The sequence below is a fragment of the Ictidomys tridecemlineatus genome, chromosome 11 (assembly GCF_052094955.1).
Source record: "Ictidomys tridecemlineatus isolate mIctTri1 chromosome 11, mIctTri1.hap1, whole genome shotgun sequence".
Lineage (NCBI taxonomy): Eukaryota > Metazoa > Chordata > Mammalia > Rodentia > Sciuridae > Ictidomys > Ictidomys tridecemlineatus.
Genome location: NC_135487.1, coordinates 11,282,255 through 11,302,739, shown reverse-complemented (window position 1 = coordinate 11,302,739; position 20,485 = coordinate 11,282,255). Strand labels below are relative to the sequence as shown.

Sequence of the window (20,485 nt, the reverse complement as noted above, 5' to 3'; positions counted from 1 at the left end):
CCCCAGCATGACCGTGGAACGGCAGCCTCCCGCTCCAGCCTGCTGGGGGGGGGGGGGAGGAGGCAGGGAACAGGCCAGAGGTCAGCCTACGGCCGGCCTCACCCAGCCCGACGGCCCTCAGCACCCCAGGGCCCTGAGGAGCGCATCCTGGTCCCGGCCACACCCCACTTGGAACCATCAACCGACTCCTGGTCCCCCAGGAATGAGACCTGGACGCCTCTGGCAGGGCTCTGAGGACCGTCCCTCTCCCCAGCCTCATCTCTGGTCACTGGGCTCCTCTGCCCAAGTGCTGCCCTCGGTCCCTACAGGCTGTGCCCATCCCCTCAGAGAGCCCCACTGGCCGCCTCTGGGCCTGCTTCACCCCACACTGTCCCCACCCCACTGGAGACGTCACAGCCCCTGACCCCACAGACACAAAAGGCTCCAACTTGGGACAGTGGTGGCTACATGTCCATTCGTCCTCCCTGGTGACCCGGGACAACCAGAGCCCCCGCCAGCCCGGCCAGCACGGGCGCCAACAGCCGAGCCCACGGCGTGCAGCGGGCCAGGGTCTCACGGCAGGCCCTGTCTCTGCCCCACGAAGCAGGCAGGTGCAGGCATCTCCAGGCATCTCCAGCCCCGGGTGCGTCCAGCTCAGCTGCTGTCAGGACGCGGCTCTCCCCGGGCTGGGGACCCTGGGCCTCTTCGCTGCGGTGGAGCCCAGCTCCCCTACTGCACCAGACCTCCTGCCACATCTCCATCCCGGCGACGGCCCCTGCTCACGGTGCAGGACACACCACAGCCCATGACAAGTCCCAGGTGCACAAAGCCCCCACCCAGAGCCTCATCCTGCAGGTGTCCGACTGCCCGCCGCGCTCACAGACACGCCTCGCTTTTGTTAGGGAGATGCTGCGTGTCAGGGAAGGGCCGGACACCGTGAGGAATGGTCACCACAGAGGACAGGTGGCCAGCCCTGGGGAATTAGAGACACTGGCAAACGTCAGGCGATGCGGGGAGGCCCACGCCCGCACTCAGGCTGAGTCACCAAGGCTGACCTCCTGAGCTGGCCCGGACGCAGCCTCCCCCTCGGCCCTCCACCCCACTGGACCTCGAGACTATCACAGAAAACTGCCCTCGCCACCAGGAAAGGTAGAGACAGAGCTGATGTGTGGATGACCAAGACCAGGGGTCATCTCCGGCCATTGTGCAGTCACCATGAGACTGCACACAGTCAGGGTCACCCGTATCTCCTGTGGTCCTCGTGGTGGCCGCGGGGGAGGACATAGGGCTTTCCATCTGCATTCTATGCAGGGAGAAGTCAAGGGAAGGGCCCAGGCCTGGGCGCTGAGGAGCCGACTCAAGAGGCACCCAGCACAGCACCCATGTGACTCAGCACAGCACCTGCGCACAGCAGGATCGGGCAGCCCTGTTCTCGGTGGCAGGCAGGCCGGTGGTGCCTGCCCTGCTGCCTCTGGGGCGAGCTCCCCAGTGGCCAAAAAAGACAGGCAGGCTCTGTGACACTCGCTGTCCCCAGGGAGCCTACAGTCCAGCGGGGTCCAGGTCAAGTGGAGTCCAGCCGAGCTCCAGGTGGCCTCCCGGGGCCAGTGAGCGAGCGCCTGGGTGCATCTCCCTCCCTGCCCACGCACAGCGCAAGGAGTCCCCGGAATTTATTGTCATATATATTTTTCATGATCTGACCTTCTCCTTCCAGATGGTGCCGTCCGCATCTACAATTGGGAACGTTAAAAGGAAATGGAGTCGTTGCTCCCCATCTGCCACAGCCATTGTTCCCCCACGACACCATCATGGCTGAGACCAAACCAGAGCTGCTGGGCGGACAATGAAAGCCCGCTCGGGACAAGCGACATGCAGGACTGGCACTGATGGCAAGGCTGTGATTTCCAAATGACGTTAAGTGGGGCTGATTTAGTGCCCAACTGTGCGGGCCAGCACCCACCGAACACCCTGGGGCAGACAGGGCAGCTGGGGGTGGGAAGCTACCCCAGCCCAGAACAGCCCCTTGATTTGCTGGGAGAGCCCCCTTCCACCTCGCTGGGCGACAGCGCGCTGGGTACTGAACCTCTCTGAGCCTGTGGCCTCGCCTAGAAGATGAGAGGATCGTCCCCACATCTGGAGTCTCACGGTACTGGAAGCCAGGCACACGGCCCGTGTAGCAGGCCCTGGGAACGGTGGCCATCATGCTCACTGCCCTCGCTGCTGTGGCTGCCCGTCAGGACTAGGAGGCAGCAGGTCCCTCTTTGGCCCTGCCCTGCTTCTCCAGCCTCACGGGCCTCCCAAATCTGACTGAGCTCAGTCCCACTGCCTGCATCGACTGTCACGGTGGCCCCCGGGGACAGCCCAGGGGTCAGGCTGCGCAGAGCCTCAGTATGCGTCTGTCACCTGTTGTCCAGGGAGGCCAGACAATGGCCACGGCCTCCCAGAGCCAGGCTCCGTGACCAGTGCCCCTGGCCCTGCTCCTGGAGAAAGGGGCCACTGCTCCCTGGTGGGGCCTGGGTGGCCCCCAGCACCAACCCCTGGGAGAGTCCCAAGGGCCACCGGAGATGAAGAGGACATGCTCAGCACGCTGCCCTGGCCACCATCAGTGGGTGGCCTGGCCGTCACTGTGAACACCGAGGCTGGACAGCTAAACGGAACCAGCCTGCACCCGCCCATGTCCTCCACCTCATGAGTGTGGTACCCGTGGCCAGGCCAGGTCCTCTCGGGAGGTGGGAAAGGCGGGCTGAGGTGGGAGAGGCCCCAGGCCCGGCTGTGCAAGGGCCCAGAGGCAGCACCTGGAGAGCCAGAGGACTGAGGGAGCCCCTGCCTCACCTCGGCTGCACCCCTCTGCAGCCTTCTCAGCTGCAGGCCAATGGTCAGCCAAGGTGGGAGGGTGCCCTGGCCCCGCTGTATAGAGCCGCTGTGACCCTGGGCCACTCCCTCCACCGTGGAATGTGGACACTCCTCGTCTCAGGGCCTTACCTCATAGCTCCTACGGCCAGCACTGGCTGTCCCCAAACCTTCCGTGCCCCTCATGGGAGCGCTGGGCACTTGTCCCATTTTCTAAATTAAAGTCCCAGGCATCTGGGGTCAGTTTGCTGAGGTCACCAGACCCAGAAGCGGCAGAGCTGGGAAGCAAATGCAGGTGGTCACAGCCCCGTGGCACGCGGCAGCGACAGCCTCACTGACCTTCACAGCTTGCTCCAGAGGGCCCTGCCTGTCCCGGACCACAGGACCATGCTGGGCCTGTGCTGGGTCCCCAGGTCCCTGCAGGGCTCCCTGCCCATCCCAGCCAGACCCTGGGCTCTGCAGCACCCCGATCCTGACCCCTGAGGCCGCAGAGGGAGAAAGACAGAAACAAGAAAATACAAGAAAGGAGCACCGCCCTAGGGAGCACCGCCGTGCCCGTCCTCGTCTTCAGGAGCCTCGGACTCCACGGCTCTTATTAGTCCTCCCCCACCAGGCGCTGCAGCTTAAAAATAAGAAACCACAGTGGCTTAAGGAACAAATAAAAGGAACAAATTATTCAAGCCCAGGGGGACCCAGGCATTCAAACCAGATTTCAGATGACTCTCCTTCCCTACAGCTTCAGCTGCAGAGAAGCTCTGCAGAGATAAGCCCCTGACTGCCCTGCCCAGCCCCGGGCGCCAGACACTCCACCCAGCCCCCCCAGCCCCGCCCCTCCACCAGCGCTGGCCCCCAACCTGCGCCCCCCCAGCCCCGCCCCTCCACCAGCGCTGCCCCCCCAACCTGTGCCCCCCCAGCACACTCCACCCAGCCCCCCCAGCCCCGCCCCTCCACCAGCACTGCCCCCCAACCTGCGCCCCCCCAGCCTGCGCCCCTCCACCAGCGCTGCCCCCCAACCTGCGCCCCCCCAGCGCTCGGCTCCGCCCAGCCCGCGCCTGGCCCCTCAGCAAAGAGAAGGGGATCCACAGGGAGGTCCATCTGCCTCCAGAGCAGGTGCACAAACGGGGCCTGGGCGTTTGCCCAGGGGACAGCTCGGGCACAGTGGGGAGGGAGCATGTGGCACGAGGCCTGGCCGGAGTCCACCTTTGCCCTTCTGAGGCCAGAATCCCACAGCCCTCCGCCAGGGACAGCAGCAGGGGCAACATCATCCTGACCCACAGGGACTGGCTGGGGCGAGGCCTCTCCCTGTCCCTCCTGAGTCACCAGCTCCGCCCTCCCCTCCCCCACTCCAATGCCCTGTCTGCACAGAGGCCAGAGTGACCCCTCTGGACCTCAATATGGGGGCAATACTGCCCACTTTCCAAGCTACATGAAGGGTCCCAGCATGGCCAGCACAAGCCCCCGGGCCCAGCTTCTCTAGACAACCTGTATCCCAGCCCAACCACGGGCTTCCCTCCCTGTCCATCAGCAACACTGGCCACTCTGGCCTTCCTTTCCCCATTTCAGGACACCTGAACTTGAGGTCCCTAGGCCTGGATCAATTCACCCAGACCTCTGCACAGCTCTGAATGTCACCTGGCAGGCCACTCAGTGGCCCCAAGGCCTACCGCTATCCCTTGGCAGGACAGGTCCCCTTGCTGACTTGCATCCCATCTAATGTCCACCTGGCCCTTCCAAGGTCAAGTTCCTGGGAGCAAGGCTCTCTCTGGGTTTCGTCACTGGTCTTCCCCAGGCCCAAGATGACCGCAAGACTCCATAAACGGGGTGCTATGGACGGAGGAGAGCCCCAGCACGACTCCTTCCCACGGCGACTTGAGACCCACTGGAGCTGGGCGCGGGGGAAAGCTAAGGCAGGAGGGTCTCAAGCCCAAGGCCAGGCTGGGCTGGGGGTGAAGCTCCGTGGTAGAGGCCCTGGGTCCAGTCCCAGCACCAAGAAAACCTACTGGAGATGTGCACAACTGTAAAGAGATCACCCCAAAACCAGAGGGAAACGGACAGTGCCCTGACACTGGCTGGGCCAGCACAAGGGACTCCAGGAGGCAGGAGCAGTGCGGCTCTGACAGGTGGGAGTGGGGCCTTTCACCAAAACTCAGAGCCGAGCAATCCCATGTCATGAGCGTGGCGCAGCCAGAATCCCGCCACGGGAGAGCAGGACGGTCGGGAGGGCGGAGCCTGGCTCTGGGCTGGCCACCCACCTCCCAGTCCCAGAGCTGCCGTGGGCGGTGCGACCTCACGCAAATCACTGGCCCTGCCTGGGCCTCAGGACCCTCATGGTGAACAGGGGTTCACAGAAGACCCACCCAGGGTCACTAAACACTAAACTAAAAAACGGCAAAATGCTCGGAAAGCGCTGGCCACAGGGGAAGCCCTCAAAACGCTCCCTGTCCACCTGCATCGGCACCACGGGGCGCAGGGGAGGAGAGCGCCAGAGGCTCTGGTGGAGCCTTAGCGGAGTCTGACCTGCCTCGCTGGGGCGGTGAGGGTCAGCTATATCGAGATGTGACTCAGTGACCACAACCCCAGCCTTCTAAAGTGGACATTCCCCTGGTTTCCAGCACATGGCGAGGGGGGGGGTGACCACCACTGCCGATTTTAGGACGTTTCCATGTCCCCATCAGGAGAACCTTCAGTGGCCCCTCCCTACCCCCACCTCCCTCAGGTCCCCGACCACCACCCACGTACTTTCTGTCAATGTCCAGTCCACCCGTGCTATACAGGGACGCTGAGCTTAGAGAGGGCAAGTGACAAATCCGAGGTCTCGGGACTCAGGACTCCAGGTGCTCCTCTCCCGAGCCCCCTCCCTCCAGCTCACAAACCTCGCTGCCCGTGGCCCCTGGATGCCCCGTCCCTCTGCACCCCCCAGATGCGCCCCCAGGCTACTCACGGAGTCCGATCTTGGCCAAATGCAACCTGTTGACCCACGAGATCTTACTCAGGGGGTTGGGGGTGATGAAGACCACCATGAAGCTGATGGGGCGGCCGGACCTGCAGCGAGAAGGACGAGGGTGGGAGTGAACGCCCGCTATGAGGCCCAGCTCCCTGACCCTCGCTCTGGTCCATGCCACATGCGCTGGAGACTGGGCGGACCTGCTCAGAGCAGTGGCCAGCGAGTGGCCTGGCAAAGCTCTGCCCTGGGGAAGGCCTCCCTCCACTCACCAAGACCCAGGGAGGAGGTGCCTGGCCACAGAGGCCAGCCTCGCTCCCCGGAAGGCCCCAGGCACCCTGGCCCTGTGCCTGGCAGAGCCAGCTCCACCTGGCCGGCTCTTCCCAGGCCTGTCAGATGGCCGTGAGCCTCTGGAGGGAGCTGGATCCCCGGGCTCTGCTCCCAGCACCTGCCCGGGCAGCTGCTCCGTGTTTACAAGTGAACACGTGAATGAATGGGCCGGCCAGAGGTCACTTCTGTCCACACACCACCCCTCACCTCTGACCAGTAAGTGCCCCTTAGAGACCTCTGGGGACAGCCCTCCACACGGGCCACCCCCCAGGAGGCATCAGGGCAGTGTCACTAACCTCCTGGAGGGGAGTCGGCATGGAGAGGGGAAGGGTGCGGCCAGGCCCTCCGCAGGGACCTCAAGCTGGAGGAGAGCTCAAGGCTGCAGCCTCCAGGCCCAAGTGCAGGCCGGCGTGACCTCAGGGCTCCGCTCTCCTCTCCCTCCACCACTGTCCTTATGAGACTCTGTCCCCACCTTCCCTAGTCCCGAGGACAAAACCTGCACAGGGCGCCCTGGCTGCACAGCCTGGGCTTCGGAGCCAGACGCCAGTGGAGCCGGCTCTGCCCCTCACCATGTGGCCTGGGTCTGCACGTGGCCCTCCAGGCCTCCCCTCCTCAGGGTGGAAGGTCAGTAAGACCCCCGCACACCACCTGGGATGGCTAGACAGGTAACTCCCGTCTCCACAGGGCTGAGCCGTGAGCTCTGTCACCAACCCTGGCACGTCAGCAGGACCTCTGAGCAGGACAGGACAGCACTGGGAGGCTGGGCCTGGGGACAGGACTGGTGGAGCACGGCGTGACGCGAGTGAAAGGGACAGCCTGCAGCAGGACCAACCACAGCAGAGTGTCCAGGCGCTCCTGGCACACAATGGCACCCATCCGTCCAGTTGGAATCTTTTCATGAACACCTACTGCGTGCCAGGTGCTGCCCCGGGCACGGCCCACATGGGAACACACCTGCTCCCACCACAGCAAGCTGACGGGCAGGACGGCTCCAGGTGCCCCCTCTCCAAATCCCCCACCTACAGGTGGCCCAGCTGAGGTGGCAGCCCCCTCCCCCTCGTGGAGACGCCCCCTCACTTGTCGGGTTTCCCAGGAAGCAGGAGCCGCAGGCGGCATTTGTTGGCCGAGTGGATCTCCTCCTCCTTCACGCGCATCAGCCTCTGCAGGGCCAGGCACCAGTCCTGTGCCACCGTCATGTTCAGGTTCTGGGAGGGAGGCCAAGGTCACTGCACAGCCTGGGCCCCAAAGCCACAGGAGATGCAGCAGGAGGCAGCAACTCCAGACGCCCTGGGGCCCTGGCTTGGGACCCCCGGCCTAATTTCAGAGCCCACCCCACAGCCCTCCTCGGAGAGGGGACCCCCTCCCGGCCAGCTTCCGCTCCAGCCTGGGGCAGAGACCCAGGAAGGGGCTGGGAGACCACCAGCCACTGTGCAGAGAGCCAGAGAGGCCTGAGGCCGCTGCCTGGGGGTCAGGGCCGGGGAGCAGCCCAGCCCAGCCCCAGCCCGCCCGGGCGCACACCTGGTAGGTGCCGTGCAGCGTGCTGATGAGCAGCGTGATCTGCTCCACCACCGCCAGGTCCTTCTGCAGGTCCTGCAGCTCCTGGAAGAGGCGCGGGGGGCCCAGGTACACCTTGTCTGGGCGGAGAAGAGGCCTGGCTCAGACTCCGGCGTGCGGAGGTGCCAATGAGAAGCCGAGAACCGGCTCACGTAAAACGGAGAGCCGCCATGCTGGGAAGGTGGCCCTGGGGACACGGAAGGAAGCGCCCACCGTGGGTTTGCCCCACAGCTCCCAGAGCAGGAGGCACTGAGTCCGACACCAGGCAGCTGTGCCCGAGAGCAGAGGCTCCCCGTGGGCAGGGAGTGGACAGTGGCAGGGCAGAGTCACTGCGACTGAGGAACCGCGAAAAGGAGGTATTCCACCTGCGGAGGACCTGCTGTGGGGTGCTGTGCCAGGTGCTGGGGAGAGCAGGTCCTGCTCTTACGGAGCCAGGGCCAGGGTGGACAGGCCGTCGGGAGGACAACCAACGAACCACAGATGGTGGACGGAAAGAGAGATTCAGGTGACGGGCCGGTGGCAGGGTGAGGAGGTCTCTGGAGGTGACACAGGGGGCATGGGGGCCCAGGGGAGGGCAGGAGGGAGGAGGAGGTCCCCCAGAGCACGCTGGGACCTGGGCTGTTTCCACTACGCCACGTGCCACAGCCTGAGGCTTGTGGTGTCCAGGGAGCAGAGGGGCCCGGGGTTCAGTCAAGCGGTCCCCCCAACGAGCAGCCGCACACCCCACTCCCCAGGAGGCCCGTGTTGGGGCTCCCGCAGACCTTGACACTGGGCTAAGCTGAAAGGTCACCAGGTCCCAAGCAAAAAGCAGAGCGGGATGTCAGGGACACACCAACCCCGAGCAAAGGGCAAGAAGGCTGTGCAGTGACCCAAACAGGGGACTGGAGGGGAACCTGGCTCACCCCAGGCACCTGGGACAGGCACAGGACCTCCCGGGAGCCTGCAGGAGAGGCCGCGACCCCACCGGGAGCAGCTGGGCTTCACAACGCATCGGTCACACTGAACTAGCGCTGCTAAAGGGGACTCTGCTGTTCTGCAACTTCGTCTTTTCCAATTTGTGACCTCACCCTGAGCGTTCAGTAGCTCAATGGCCACAGGCAGGAGCTGGTTACTTAAGCTTTGCGGTTGTTCACGTTTGAATAACAAAATATCATCCTAGGACAAGATTCTGCAGTGCTGGGGACTGAACCTGGGCCTTGGGTGCGCTGGGGCCGTGCCCTGCCACTGAGCCACACCCCGCACTTTGCATTTTATTTTGAGACAAGTCTTAAGCTGCCCAGGCTGGCCTTGAACTGCCCATCCTCCTGCCTCAGCCGCCCAAGCAGCTGGGATCACAGGCGGGCGACGCTGGGCCAGCTCAGCCTCTCAGGGGGTCTGGCCAAGGGACGAGGAAGAGGCTCCCCCAGCAATAGCCCCAAATGGTGTGGAGGGAGAGGAGGGCGGGGCAGGCCACGGAGTCCTCAGGGCTCCTCCTGCCTCCCAGACCTGGAAGTGGGTTCCAGGTGCCCTCCAGGGGAGGGCAGGCAGAGCGGCCGGTCCCCAGAGCTCCCAGAACTGCGGCAGCCATTCTGAACTGCAGAGCTGAGGCCACCCTGGCCAGCGCCTGGCCACCCTGGGCCACCCAGTGGGCAGAGGTGTGGGAGGGGAGCGGGAGCCCAGTGCCCGTGCCCGTGGCTGTGTCCTGGGCACAGGTCCCTTTCTGCTAGCCCTGCACTTTGGATGTGGAAGGATGAACGGACGCAGGAGAGGCCTGGGGAGGCTCGGGTGTGCGGGCTGTGGAGGAGGGGCACGGCCACCGGGAGCCAGGCAGGGTCAGCTAGGTCAGCAGGGGCCAGGGCAGGTGAGTGCCCCCAGGACAGGTGGCCCAGGGGCACAGGGTGGGGGCAGAGAGCGGACAGAGAGCTGCGGGCACGGGAGCCCTGAGCTCGAGACCCCGCGCCATGGGGTCTGAGGAGAAGCGTCCAGACGGGGAGGCCCGCGGAGCCAGCAGCACTGGGCCAGCACAGGGTGGGGGTCTCCTGGCCCTCACGCTACAGGGAGTTAGGCTGAGTCCCAGAGGACCTCCCGCCCAAGTCCCCACCCCGGGCAGGAGGTGGACGTCCCAGCTGCGCTGTGCGACCAGGACAGCTGGGGGCTGGGTGGGGAGCGTGCGCGTGCTGGCCGGGCTGGGACTGGGCAGGGGTGGCGGGAGGCCCTGAGACATGGGGGCTAAGAGCCAGCGGAGCCTCTGGCCCAGCGCCCATCACCTGGGTCCCCAGCCCGGCAGTGGCCGCGGGTACTTACTCTGTGCCTGCCCCGAGGCGGGGGCCTTCTTAGCACCGGCGTGCTGGATGAGCACGTTGTCCTTGTCATAGGTGCCACCGTCCTGCCCCACCTCCACCACCTGCACCTGGGGCAGCGCCGTGTTCCACTTCACCACGTACTTGGGCCCCAGGGGCACCAGGCTGCTGATCTCTAGCTGGCCCCTGCGGGGACAGGGAGGACACATCCTGCAGAGCCCGCCACCACCCACCAGAGGCCACAGAGCCCGCTCCTCAGCACAGCAGCCCCCGGGCCTCATGCGCCCAAGCACAAACCTCAGGCAAGACCAAGCCGGGCAGAGCAGGGAGCCCTCGCCAGCATCAGCACCAGGGTGCCCAGGCCCCGGCCCCAGACACAGAGCCACATGCCCCCAAGCCCAGACCACCTACCGGCTGCTGGCGGGCCTGAGGGAGAGACAAGGGGAGGAGCTGGTTACTGGGACTGAGCAGGTCCCGTGGGGCCACGAGGCTGGGGGCAGCCACTGGGCTGGCACTGGGAGTAGGAGGAGGGACAGGTCCTGGGGGGTCAGGGCACCAGAGGCCAGGTGTGGGCAGAGGGGGCCTAATGGAGGCCAGGCCTGCTGTCACCTCTTTCATAGGGGCCATGCCTTGTAGCAGGGTACCATCCCAGATGAGGACACCAATGCTCAGCTGGCTTAAGTGACAGCTCATCACAACACCTGATTCCCAGCGCTGGGCCACCAGCACCCACTGTGCACCCCTCCCTGGGGCCTGAGCAGGAGGGAAGGGGGACATGTATCATCCTGGGACCAGCCCGGCGCCTAGACACGGGGACTTCAGACTCCCAGCACATGGACAAGGGACAGAGTGAGTTACAGGCCAGCCCCCATCAGGACCCCAGATCCACCACCACAGGGGATCCGGTCCCACTGCACAGCTGACTGAGTGCGGGGTCTAAGTCAGGCAGGCCCCAGGCCCCTGTCCCCACCTCCCCACCCCGCCCTGCCACCGGCTGGGGTTCTGATCACCGCACTGAGGCGGCGTCCCCCCGAAGCTTGGGCGTCGCTGCTGTTGCTGTGGGATGAGTTAGAGGGCTCAGTCCTGAGGGCAGAGGTCACAGCTGGAGTTCCCGGGGACCATCTGGGGAAGGGCCTCGGCCCTTGACACGTGCAGAGCCAAGCAGGGGACATGACACTTGTGAGTGACCCAGGCCAGGTGGGCACACGAAGGAACCCAGAGTGTGAGCCCAGGCTCCAGACCTGTGTCGCGGGTCTGGGTCTGAGGGAAGCCAAAGGCTGCACCACCAGGGCCCCTGAAGTCCCCGTGGCCCGAAGTCCCCAGGAATGGAAGGCACGGCTCCCCGAGGCCCGCGGCAGAGCAGGGCCCCGCCTGCAGAGCCTGGTCTGCGGGTCTAAGGAGCCCCGCAGCCCTGCTGGCTCTAGTCCTTCAGGCTGAACCCACCGTGGCCGGGGGGGGGGGGGGGGGGGGGGGGGGGCACTGCGCCTCTGGCCCAGAGCGGGGGAACCAGGCTGCCGCAGACTGAAGCCACTGGCTGCGGGGGAGGGTTAAGGCCTGGGCCGAGAAGTCTGGGTAGAGGAAACCTGACTTGAGTTAAAGCAGCAGGGATTCAGGTTAGACACAAGGAAGAATCTCTTGAACTTCAAAGCTGTCACGACCCATGTCACCGAGCATGGACTCCTGGAACAGGCCGCTCTGAGCCATGGACAGCTGTGCCCAAGGCTGGGGCTGCTCCCGGCCTCTCCACGTCCTTCTCAGCACTAGGAACCCGGGCCGAGAGGAGGGTGGAAGACCAGAGACCTAAACGGCGCTCACGTGGGACCCCACCACAGACAGGCCTGCCAAGACACCAGTGGGAGGGGACGAGGTCCCCAGAGAGGGCAGCTGCCCAGGGCCACTCGCCCAGGCTCACGTCACTTACTTGAAGTTGATGTTGGCACAGACCAGCATGTCGTTGAGCAGGAAGACCCTGCGCTCCTTGGACTTGATCAGCTGCCCGCGGTCACCGTACACAGTCTCTGTCAGCGTCTCACACAGGAGCAGCTGCCGCTGGCCAGAGGTCAACAGCTGGGAGGGGGCAGGGGGAGTCGACGTCAGCATCCTGGTCCAGGGGCTAGTGGACATCACCCCGCCAGACACAGAACGCCGCCACACAGAAAGGGAGCCCGAGCCTGGGAGAGGGTGGAGACGGAGCCTCCCCTCCACCTCTGGACAGGAGGGCGGGGGACAGGCCCTGAGCTGTGTGCCCAGGGAAGGCCAGGGAGCCTGGGCCCCTTTGCAGGAGCTGGGTCCAGCAGCCAGACGCCCCTTCTCAGGGGAGCCAGCACCGCCAGGTCCCTGCAGCAATCCTGTGACCACCTTCCCCAAAGACACGAGCCCCACAGCCACACGGGCAGGCTGGGAGCCCCAGGGGTACAGCCCTCAGCAGGGGGCACCTCAGGGTCCCCAGTAGGACTGGCTGCTCAGATGCACGGGTAGGCACAGGTGACGGGGCCGGCCACACGACCCCCAGAGCCTGGAGCACAGAACGCAGGCCTTGGTTCAGATGGGGCGTCTCAACACAGAGACGCACCCACAAGAGCAGGGAGGCCCTGCTGGGCACAGGAGGCACACCCGCAGGGCCACCGAGCGGGGCACACCATGGAGCTAACCCAGTGTGGCTGCTGGCCACGGCCTTCACCGTGGAGGGGCAGGGCCTCCGCAAGGACACAAGGCCTGCAAGATGGCCTGGTGGGGTAGGGACAGATCCGCCCTCATGACGCCCTCCGCCCAGCAGGCTAGGACTCTGGGTCCAAAGCCTCTGAGCTGGCATCTGCCATCCCAAAGACACCAGGATCCTGCTGGCACCAGGACCACCAGCTGCCTCCACCCCCCGGGCACCGGGCACCACAGTGGCACGTGCTCTTCCACGCCTCTGCTGGCTCAGCCCCACATCCCAGGTGAGGAACAAATTCCAGGGTAAGGTGACATGCCCAGGGCCACTGCCAGCTAGTGGATGGCACAGGACACAGCCAGAACCCTCGTGTGCCGTGCAGCCAGCTCGCTGCCTGATGGGGGCACGGGAGGCCCCACTGCCCCGACTCACAGAGGGACTCGGGTGCCCCGGGGTCCACTGCCCAGCTAAGGCCAGGCTCCTGCCGAATGCCAGCTCACGGGGACACTCCTCAGGCCGAGGGACAGCAGGGCACCCAGGAGAGCTGCCAGCGTGCCAGGACCCACACAGGGAAGAGGAAAGTCCCTGGGCTCTGGCCATGGCCCCCCACCCTGAGCAGATGAAAGAGAAGCCCGGGGGCCCTGAGTCGGCCGTTTTGAAACAGCCTTAAAGTTCCGTTCTGGCGACACTCAGTTTCGCTTCTGCTTCTCCTGGATGACAGCGGGAGGGTGATCACTGACCATGTCTCCTAAGTGGCCAGGACTGACCAGGGAGGTCAGGAGAGCACACTGTGAAGCCACCACCACCCTCTTCACAAGAGCATCCGCCTGTCCAGCTCGCCCCTACTTGATAGAGGGGGACTTGAGGCCCGGGGGACCTTGCCCGACATCCAGTGGGCTCCCTGACCTCTAGCCAGTGACCACCACAGGCCACGGCCCAGGTCTCCATGGGGCGCAGAGAAGAGAACAGAAGGGCTCTCACCAGGGAAATGCCAAGGGGTTGGCCTCCACGCGGCCTTAGCCCCAGCGGCCACACAGACGGGAGCCTGGCGGAGAGGGCCGCTAGGCCACAGGGCAGGGAGGGACAGAGCCCCTGAGTGCCAAGACCTCATGAGTGGCCAAGGCGGGCGGGAGCCTCTACTCCAGAGAAGCCCACACAGCCCACCTGCGTGGGACAGTGGAGTAGCCCTGCCGCACCCCTCAGCTGCCCTGATCCCAGTGGGCACGTCCCGGGGGAGGCCCAGCCCCACCTGGCTTCTCCGTGGCTCCCGCCCTCCACCTGCAGATCCGCTACGGGGAGAGGCGGCACGCTGCCCAGGGCGCACAGCCACCCGGGACGGCAGGCCGGGCGCCGGCTCTTCCAGAAGAGCCGCAGGTCTGAGTCTTTGGCACCTCTCTGGGTTTTTAAATGTTGCCAACTTCCATTTTCCTAAAAATATTGTGTGGGGGCAGGGCGCAGGGGCACCTGCTGTGTCCCCGGTGGCTCCGGAGGCCTGAGGCAGGAGGACACGGGCTCTAGCCCAGCCTCGGCAACTTAAGACAGGCCTGTCTCAAAGTAAGGACCGCGGGGCGCCGGAGGCTCCGCGGCACAGGCGGGCCTAGCGCCCTGCGGCCCTGCGTTCAGCCCTGAGGCCGGAGCGTCCTGCAGCGCAGGACACGTGAAGCTCAGAGCTGCGAGGACCCTGCAGGTGACCTGGTCCCAGCTCTTCCAAGATGGCGACCCAGGCTGGGGGGTACACCTGGGAAAGACTGCTGCCCCTTGCCGTCCCGCTGCACCTGCCCCGGGAGCTCCCCAGGCCCTGCCAGCGCCAGCCTGAGCTCCACCTTCACCCCAGGGGCCCAGAGGGCTTTTCCCCGAAGGATCTGGCCCCACACGATGCCCCGCCCAAAGAGCAGCCCTCGAGCACCGGCCCTGAACCTCCAGCCCACCTCCTCCCTCCACGGCCAGAGACCCCCAGGCCCAGGTGGAGCGGTGGGCAGAGGGCCTCCTATTTACAGCAGGCGACCTGAGACGCGACCTTGTGTCCTAAAAACACAGGTCTCCAGAGTTACACCATGTTCCAAAGTGCCAACCCCAATGCATGGCATGGATTTGCATCCTTCTTCAGGGCTCCAGCAATGAGGATTTGTCCCCCAGTGGCCCTGAGCATCAGGTGCAACTGAACTCTCCTCATTTCAGAGGCAACAAGTAGGTTCAGAGAGGTTGGGAGATTCCCCTGAAGCCACACAGCAAGAAGCATACGGGGTAAAACCTGGATTTAAACCCAGATTCCAAACAGTGGCAACTTTGTAACCCCAGCTTCTTGGAAGGCTGAGGCAGAAGGATTGTAAGCTGGAGGCCAGTGTGTCTGGAAACGGCAGCTTAGCCAAACTGCACTTCAAAAAAAAAGGGCTGGGGATGTGGCTCAACAGCAGAGCCCTTGCTGAGCGTGCGCAGGGCTTGGGTCAGTCCACAGTGCCAGGGAAAGCCCACAGTGCCAGGGGAGAGTCCACAGTGCCAGGGAGAGTCCACAGAGCCAGGGGAGAGTCCACAGAGCCAGGGGAGAGTCCACAGAGCCAGGGGACAGTCCACAGAGCCAGGGAAAGTTTTTTTAATTAAAAAATTTTTTCAAACCCAGACCCGAGCCCCCGTCTCATGACAGCACTCGGTCAGCACGGCGGCGTCTTCCCGAGAAGACACCAGCGAACAGGCTCCTCTGACCCTAAACCAACACCAACAGGACCCTGGGGTCCACTGGGACCTACGCCTCGAGCGCAGGTCCTGGGGCCGGAAAGCGAGACTCCCCTCTCTCGGGGACTGGGCAGGGCCCTGCACACACCTTGCTGAGGCTGCTGCGGTCGCTGACGCTCTTGGTCAGCTGCTGGATTTCGGCCACCTGGTCAGCCAGCCGCTTCTGTTCGTTCAGCTTCTCGGCCAGCGTCTCCAGCTCCGTGAGGGCCAGCTGCAGCGAGAGCCTGTCGGGGTGGCCCCTGGGGGTGTTCTTCAACATGTCCTGCGAGGGCCGGGGAGAGCTCGGCTGAGGACGCACCCCAGCTGGCCCTCCCCGCCGGGGGTCAGCCGCGCCCTAGGCTGCCTGCGCAGACCAGGTCTGAAAGGAGCCCAGCTTGCAGCCCGGACAGACGGTACTGGACATGGAAATAGCCACTGAATGAAAAGAATAAAAGAAGCGTGTGGATCCCTCTGGGTACGCGCCCAGAAGGACTGAGGGCAGGGTCCCGAAGGGACACCAGTCCACGGCAGCCTCGTCCACAGGAGTCGGGACCAGCGGGGACACTGAGGAGCCAAACGCGGTCCACATTCAGAGAAGAACACCCTGACCCGGGCCCTGAGGGGCGCACCCTGAGGACGGGGCGCCAAGCGAACAAAGCCAGCCACGAAATCGACCCCCTCAGGAACTGCCGTGGGGGGGGGGCTGGGATGACGGTGACAGGCTGGGAAAGGGAGAAGGGCAGGTTCTGGAGATGGCGGTGGCTGCAGGACAGCGTGAAGGCCCTCAGTGCCACTGAGCCACAGGCTTCACGTGGCTGAGATGGGGCAGTGTGTGCATGCGTGGTCAGCACTGGCCAGCTGTGGGGGGAGGCTGAGCCCTCCCACGGCCCCACAGCTCTGCGGAGGGAGAAGGAAACGCCGCTGCGTCCTTGGCCTGCGCATCCCAGCAGCGGGGACAGCCCCCTGCTCTCAGGGCCCTGTGCAGGGCTGAGGCTCCCTCAGGTACTCTGGGCCCCTGCCGAAGCCCCCGCCTGGCCAGGCCAGGCCCAGGGCACTATGCACAGAGGGAGCGTCCTTCCTGCCCTGGGCAGGTGCCAGGTCTGCTGCAGGAGCAGAGGTGAGCCAGGGGGTCAGGGACAAGAGCCAGCCGGCCCCCACCCCGTGAGGCTCCCCCGGCCCACGGCCACTCCCTGAGGGTCACTGGTGACCAGAGCCCCAGAGGTACCTGAAGCAGGAGGATGAACTGCGGGAACCTCTGGATGGGCTTCACCATCAGCCCGTAGAGGGTGACGCGGTCCGGGCTGCACGCCTGCCGCCGCTGTAGGGGACAAGGCGTGTCCTTTGATGACCTTCTACAGGGAGATGCAGCGCCCTGGCGCCCACTCATGGCCCCCAGGCCTGGCTGCTCTTCCCAGACCCCAGACCCTGCTCAGTCCCAAGGCCTGGTCCACAGCCAGGGACCTCCCACCCCTCGTCCCTGCCGGCCCCACTCAGGGGACTAGAGGACTCCGTGGGTCTCGGAACTAAGGACAACACTGGGATCTCCGACTTTGGACTCGTGAGTCTGACTTCAGCAAGGAGTCACACAACCCCTCCCTCCACTTAAACCCAAAGCAGAGCCGGACCAGGTGAAGGTGGCCAGACCTACATCATGACCCCAGTCCACGGCTCCATCCACCGGTCACCTGGTCCTGGCCTCAACCCTGGCGACCCACCGCTCCCCCACGGTCCTCTGCCCCCACTGACCCCAGCTCAAAACTCTCCAGGGCTCCCACTGCCTGAAACACCCGTCCTAGTCCCTGGACCTGCAAATCCAGAAGAGCCCAAACCAGACAGCTGGACCCGGCCTCTCCTCGGACTCAGGCTCCCGGAAGCCAGAGACATGTCCCTTCCAGCCTCCTGCTCTGACCTTTGCCCCCCGACCCCACCCCCGGAGCACCCTGTCCCACCACCCCCTGCCAGGACTGTGGAAGCCTGGCCCCCGGCTCTGCGGGATGGGGGCTCCGGCAGGCTGGGCCACCTGGGCCAACTCTACTCCCAGGGGCGGCCAGGGAGCGCGGCCAGGGCCACGCAGGACCCTGAGGTTCCCAGCCCTCCCACCTCTACTCTCCTGTGTGACGCCCACAGTGGGGACCGTCCTTTTCTTCTGCAAAGGGGCAGCAGCATGACTCTGCACCTCCAGGCCAGGCCAGCAGGACTGGCCACAGGGAGGCCCCACAGCAGAGCACCTACAGAGGCTCAGAGTGAAGGACCACGTGACGACACAGGCTGCCCTCCAGACCCTCTGCCTCCTCCTGCCCTCCCTGGCACAGGAGGGACTTCTTCCCATGGGAGTGGGGCCCCCAAGGGTCACACCGTGACACTGGGCACTCGACACCCTCCCTCCTGAGCAGCCCCTGCTCACCTTGAGGAACTCGAGGAACGCGGGCTTGGTGAGGCAGGCCTTCTTGATGATGGACATGGCGCTGGTGAAGTTGTTCACGTAGTCGCTGTACACGTCCAGCACCATGGACTTGGAGAACTGCAGGGGGGCAGGGCCGGTCAGCAGGGAAGAGGCGGCAGCCAGCCCCACCCCATGCTGTCTCGTGGCCATGCTTCAAGGGCACAGCCCGGGTGACCCTCACAAGCCTTCAAGGTAAACGAGTCTGCCCCCATCCCGGTGAGGAACAGGGCTCAGAGAGGCAGAAACTGTCCCAGGCCACAGGGGCTGGGGGCCCTGGGTCCCTCCACGGGCAGAGGGAAGGACGGGAGGGGAGGGTATCTCCGCTAACCCCAGCCCTAACTGTAAGGGACAGGGGCCCTGGCCCCCGCCAGCAGTGTACCCAGAGCCCCCTGGACCCGCCCAGCCACCCGGACGGCAGGTCTGTTGAGCAGATCTGCAGTTGACAATGCCCCTTTTCAGACCCAGTGACCTACAACAGACCAGAGTGGAGCCCGCGGACTTGCGCCTCCCTCCTCCCAGAATCCCGGGGGCCCTGCGGTTTCAGAGAGCCACCCCCCTCACGCCACAGATGGGGAGCTGCCCGAGGCCACTTGGCGGGACCCTGACCAGGGCTCCTCACCCACCCTTGGGCCACCATCTGGGCCAGGACTGACAGCAGTGCAGGTCATCCCAGCGCTTGGTGAGGGAGCCTGCCACCTGCCCAGAGGTGCCCACAGTGGGCAGAGCAGAACCACGCCCTGGCACCACGGTCTGCAGACCACTCTGAGGACACCCCAGGCACTTCAGGGTGTGGATTAAGCCAGGAAGACTCGGGGACCCTGCCCACCGGACTCCACAAGGTGACAGGCAGAGGCTGGTGACCCTGCAGTCAGACTGGCTGTGGCTTTACCTAGCTGGGCCGGGGAAAGAGGGTGGGGACACCTACTGAGGCCACAAAAAGGTCCCCAATCTTCTCGGTGGAGTCCCACTCGGCCACGCGGGAGGACAGGGCGATCTGGAACATGGAGTGGCAGTGCAGGACCTCCTTCACGCGGAAGAACACCGCCTGACACTTGCGGGCGCTCAGCACCTTGGGCTCCGACTCCATCAGGGGGTCACGGTAATCCTGGGGGCGGGCGGAGAGCCAAGTCAGCCCCCACCCCCTTCTGTGGCAACCCAGAGAGGACAGAGGGAACTGGGTGGACCACAGGCAAGCCTTCCTGCAGGGGAGAGGCACCCTCGCGGCTCCCCGTCCTTCTAGAAGGTTCCATGAACACAGTACTCCTGGCCTCTGCCCGCCACACCCCGCGACTTCACTTGGGCTGTGAGCAGAAGTGTCTCCCACGCACCACCCACCTGTGAGGAGCCCCAAGGCCGAGGCTGGTGGGGCTGGGGGCTCTGTCCCAGAGAGTGGGGAGGTCCCAGACCCAGCGCCACTCTGTCCAGCAGCTCCTGATGTCTGCACCTCACCCGCCTGAGGCCTGGGCTCCCTACTGTAGAGGGTGTCGGCGGCACCCTCCACCCCAACTCTTCCTCCCCGGGTGGCCTCTCTCTGACACCCCAGAAGGTTCCTGATCTTGGATTCGAATTGCCGACCACCAGGTCAGCACACCTCGGAGACGGGTCCCAAGCACCTTCTAGAGATCCCGGGCCCCGTGTGAGAAGGAGGGGGCATCATACCCTGCTCTGTCTTGGGGAGCCCCAGGAGGATGGGGAGACATGGCCTGGGCCCCACAGGCTCTCCGAGAGGCCAGGAAGACACAGTCACTTCCAGGTGTGAAAGAGACCACAGGCTCTCGCTCCCAGAGCCGCTCTGAGGTCACCAATCCCGACTCCTTTCAGAAAACACTCGTCCAGTGAGCACGGAGGGCTCGGGGTCCTGGTGTCCTGTCTGGAGTCCTGCTGTCCCCATGATACATACAGCACTGGCTCTGGGCTCCTTCCCCTCAAGGTCACTTGGTCCCCAACTGCCCCTCATGAGGTATCCCTCGGGGACCCTCCCTGCCCAGCCCCACCCCGGAGCCCAAGTCGCACCTGGAGTATCCGCTTCAGGGACTCCACGTAGCTGCCCTCGCTCTGCACGATGGAGCCCAGGATGTGCCTCCGGATCACCTGCTCGGGCCAAGCACAGTCAGCACTGGGGCACCCGCGCGGGGCCGGGGACGCAGGGGAGCAGCTACAGGACGAGGGTCCAGCCCTCCCAGAGCCACACCTGGGACCACTGGGGACCGCAGGGCTGTGCTGCTTCTGCAGCCCAACCACTCAGACACCGGTCCGCCCAGGCTGCGGCCAGGGAGACGGGCAGGTCCCCAGGTGAGCGTCTGCCCGGCCTCTGCTTGCGAATATCCGGGGACGCGGGGGTCACCACCTCTGCTCCAGGGGATAAGAGTGACCCCTGTTTTGGGAAACGCTAGCAGGGAAGCTGGGATTTCAGCGCCCACCCTGGTTGCAGACGGAGCCTTGAGCAGCCCCTTTGCACAGGACGGTCCTTGGGGTGGCCTCCCTCAGCTGGGCCTCCACAGCCCCTTCCCCTTTCCCTCTTGCCATCCCCACTTGTCCTCAGCCTCCTCAGCACCCCGGGAAACACAGGGCAGTACTGCCTCCACCACAGATGACCAGACCCGTCAGACCCCGTGTGACCACGTCCCACACCCCTGGCTCTGGGGGGCAGTAAAGTCACCTGGAGATCCTTAAAACAGGCTGCTGCCTGGATCCCACCCAGACACTGTGACTCCTTTGGCACAGGCACCACCTGGGCTTTGCCTTAAAAT

General features: G+C 65.0%; 1 protein-coding gene across 18 annotated transcripts in view; it reads right to left on the bottom strand.

The window, feature by feature from the left end:
• The window catches only part of Arhgef10l (Rho guanine nucleotide exchange factor 10 like), a 124,406-nt gene that overhangs the window by 33,817 nt on the left and 70,104 nt on the right, over positions 1–20,485 (bottom strand). For 14 of the 18 annotated variants that reach the window (XM_078025412.1, XM_078025410.1, XM_078025415.1 and 11 more), the window contains 11 exons: positions 19,749–19,826; positions 18,661–18,840; positions 17,697–17,813; positions 16,518–16,610; positions 15,402–15,575; positions 11,852–11,997; positions 10,342–10,356; positions 9,935–10,116; positions 7,616–7,731; positions 7,175–7,302; positions 5,768–5,868 (listed from right to left, as the gene is read on the bottom strand). In XM_078025412.1, coding sequence (XP_077881538.1) covers positions 5,768–5,868; positions 7,175–7,302; positions 7,616–7,731; positions 9,935–10,116; positions 10,342–10,356; positions 11,852–11,997; positions 15,402–15,575; positions 16,518–16,610; positions 17,697–17,813; positions 18,661–18,840; positions 19,749–19,826 — 1,330 coding nt within the window. The remainder of the gene's footprint in view (positions 1–5,767; positions 5,869–7,174; positions 7,303–7,615; positions 7,732–9,934; positions 10,117–10,341; positions 10,357–11,851; positions 11,998–15,401; positions 15,576–16,517; positions 16,611–17,696; positions 17,814–18,660; positions 18,841–19,748; positions 19,827–20,485) is intronic. The other 4 variants (XM_078025416.1, XM_078025418.1, XM_078025421.1 and 1 more) reach the window with 1 other exon arrangement.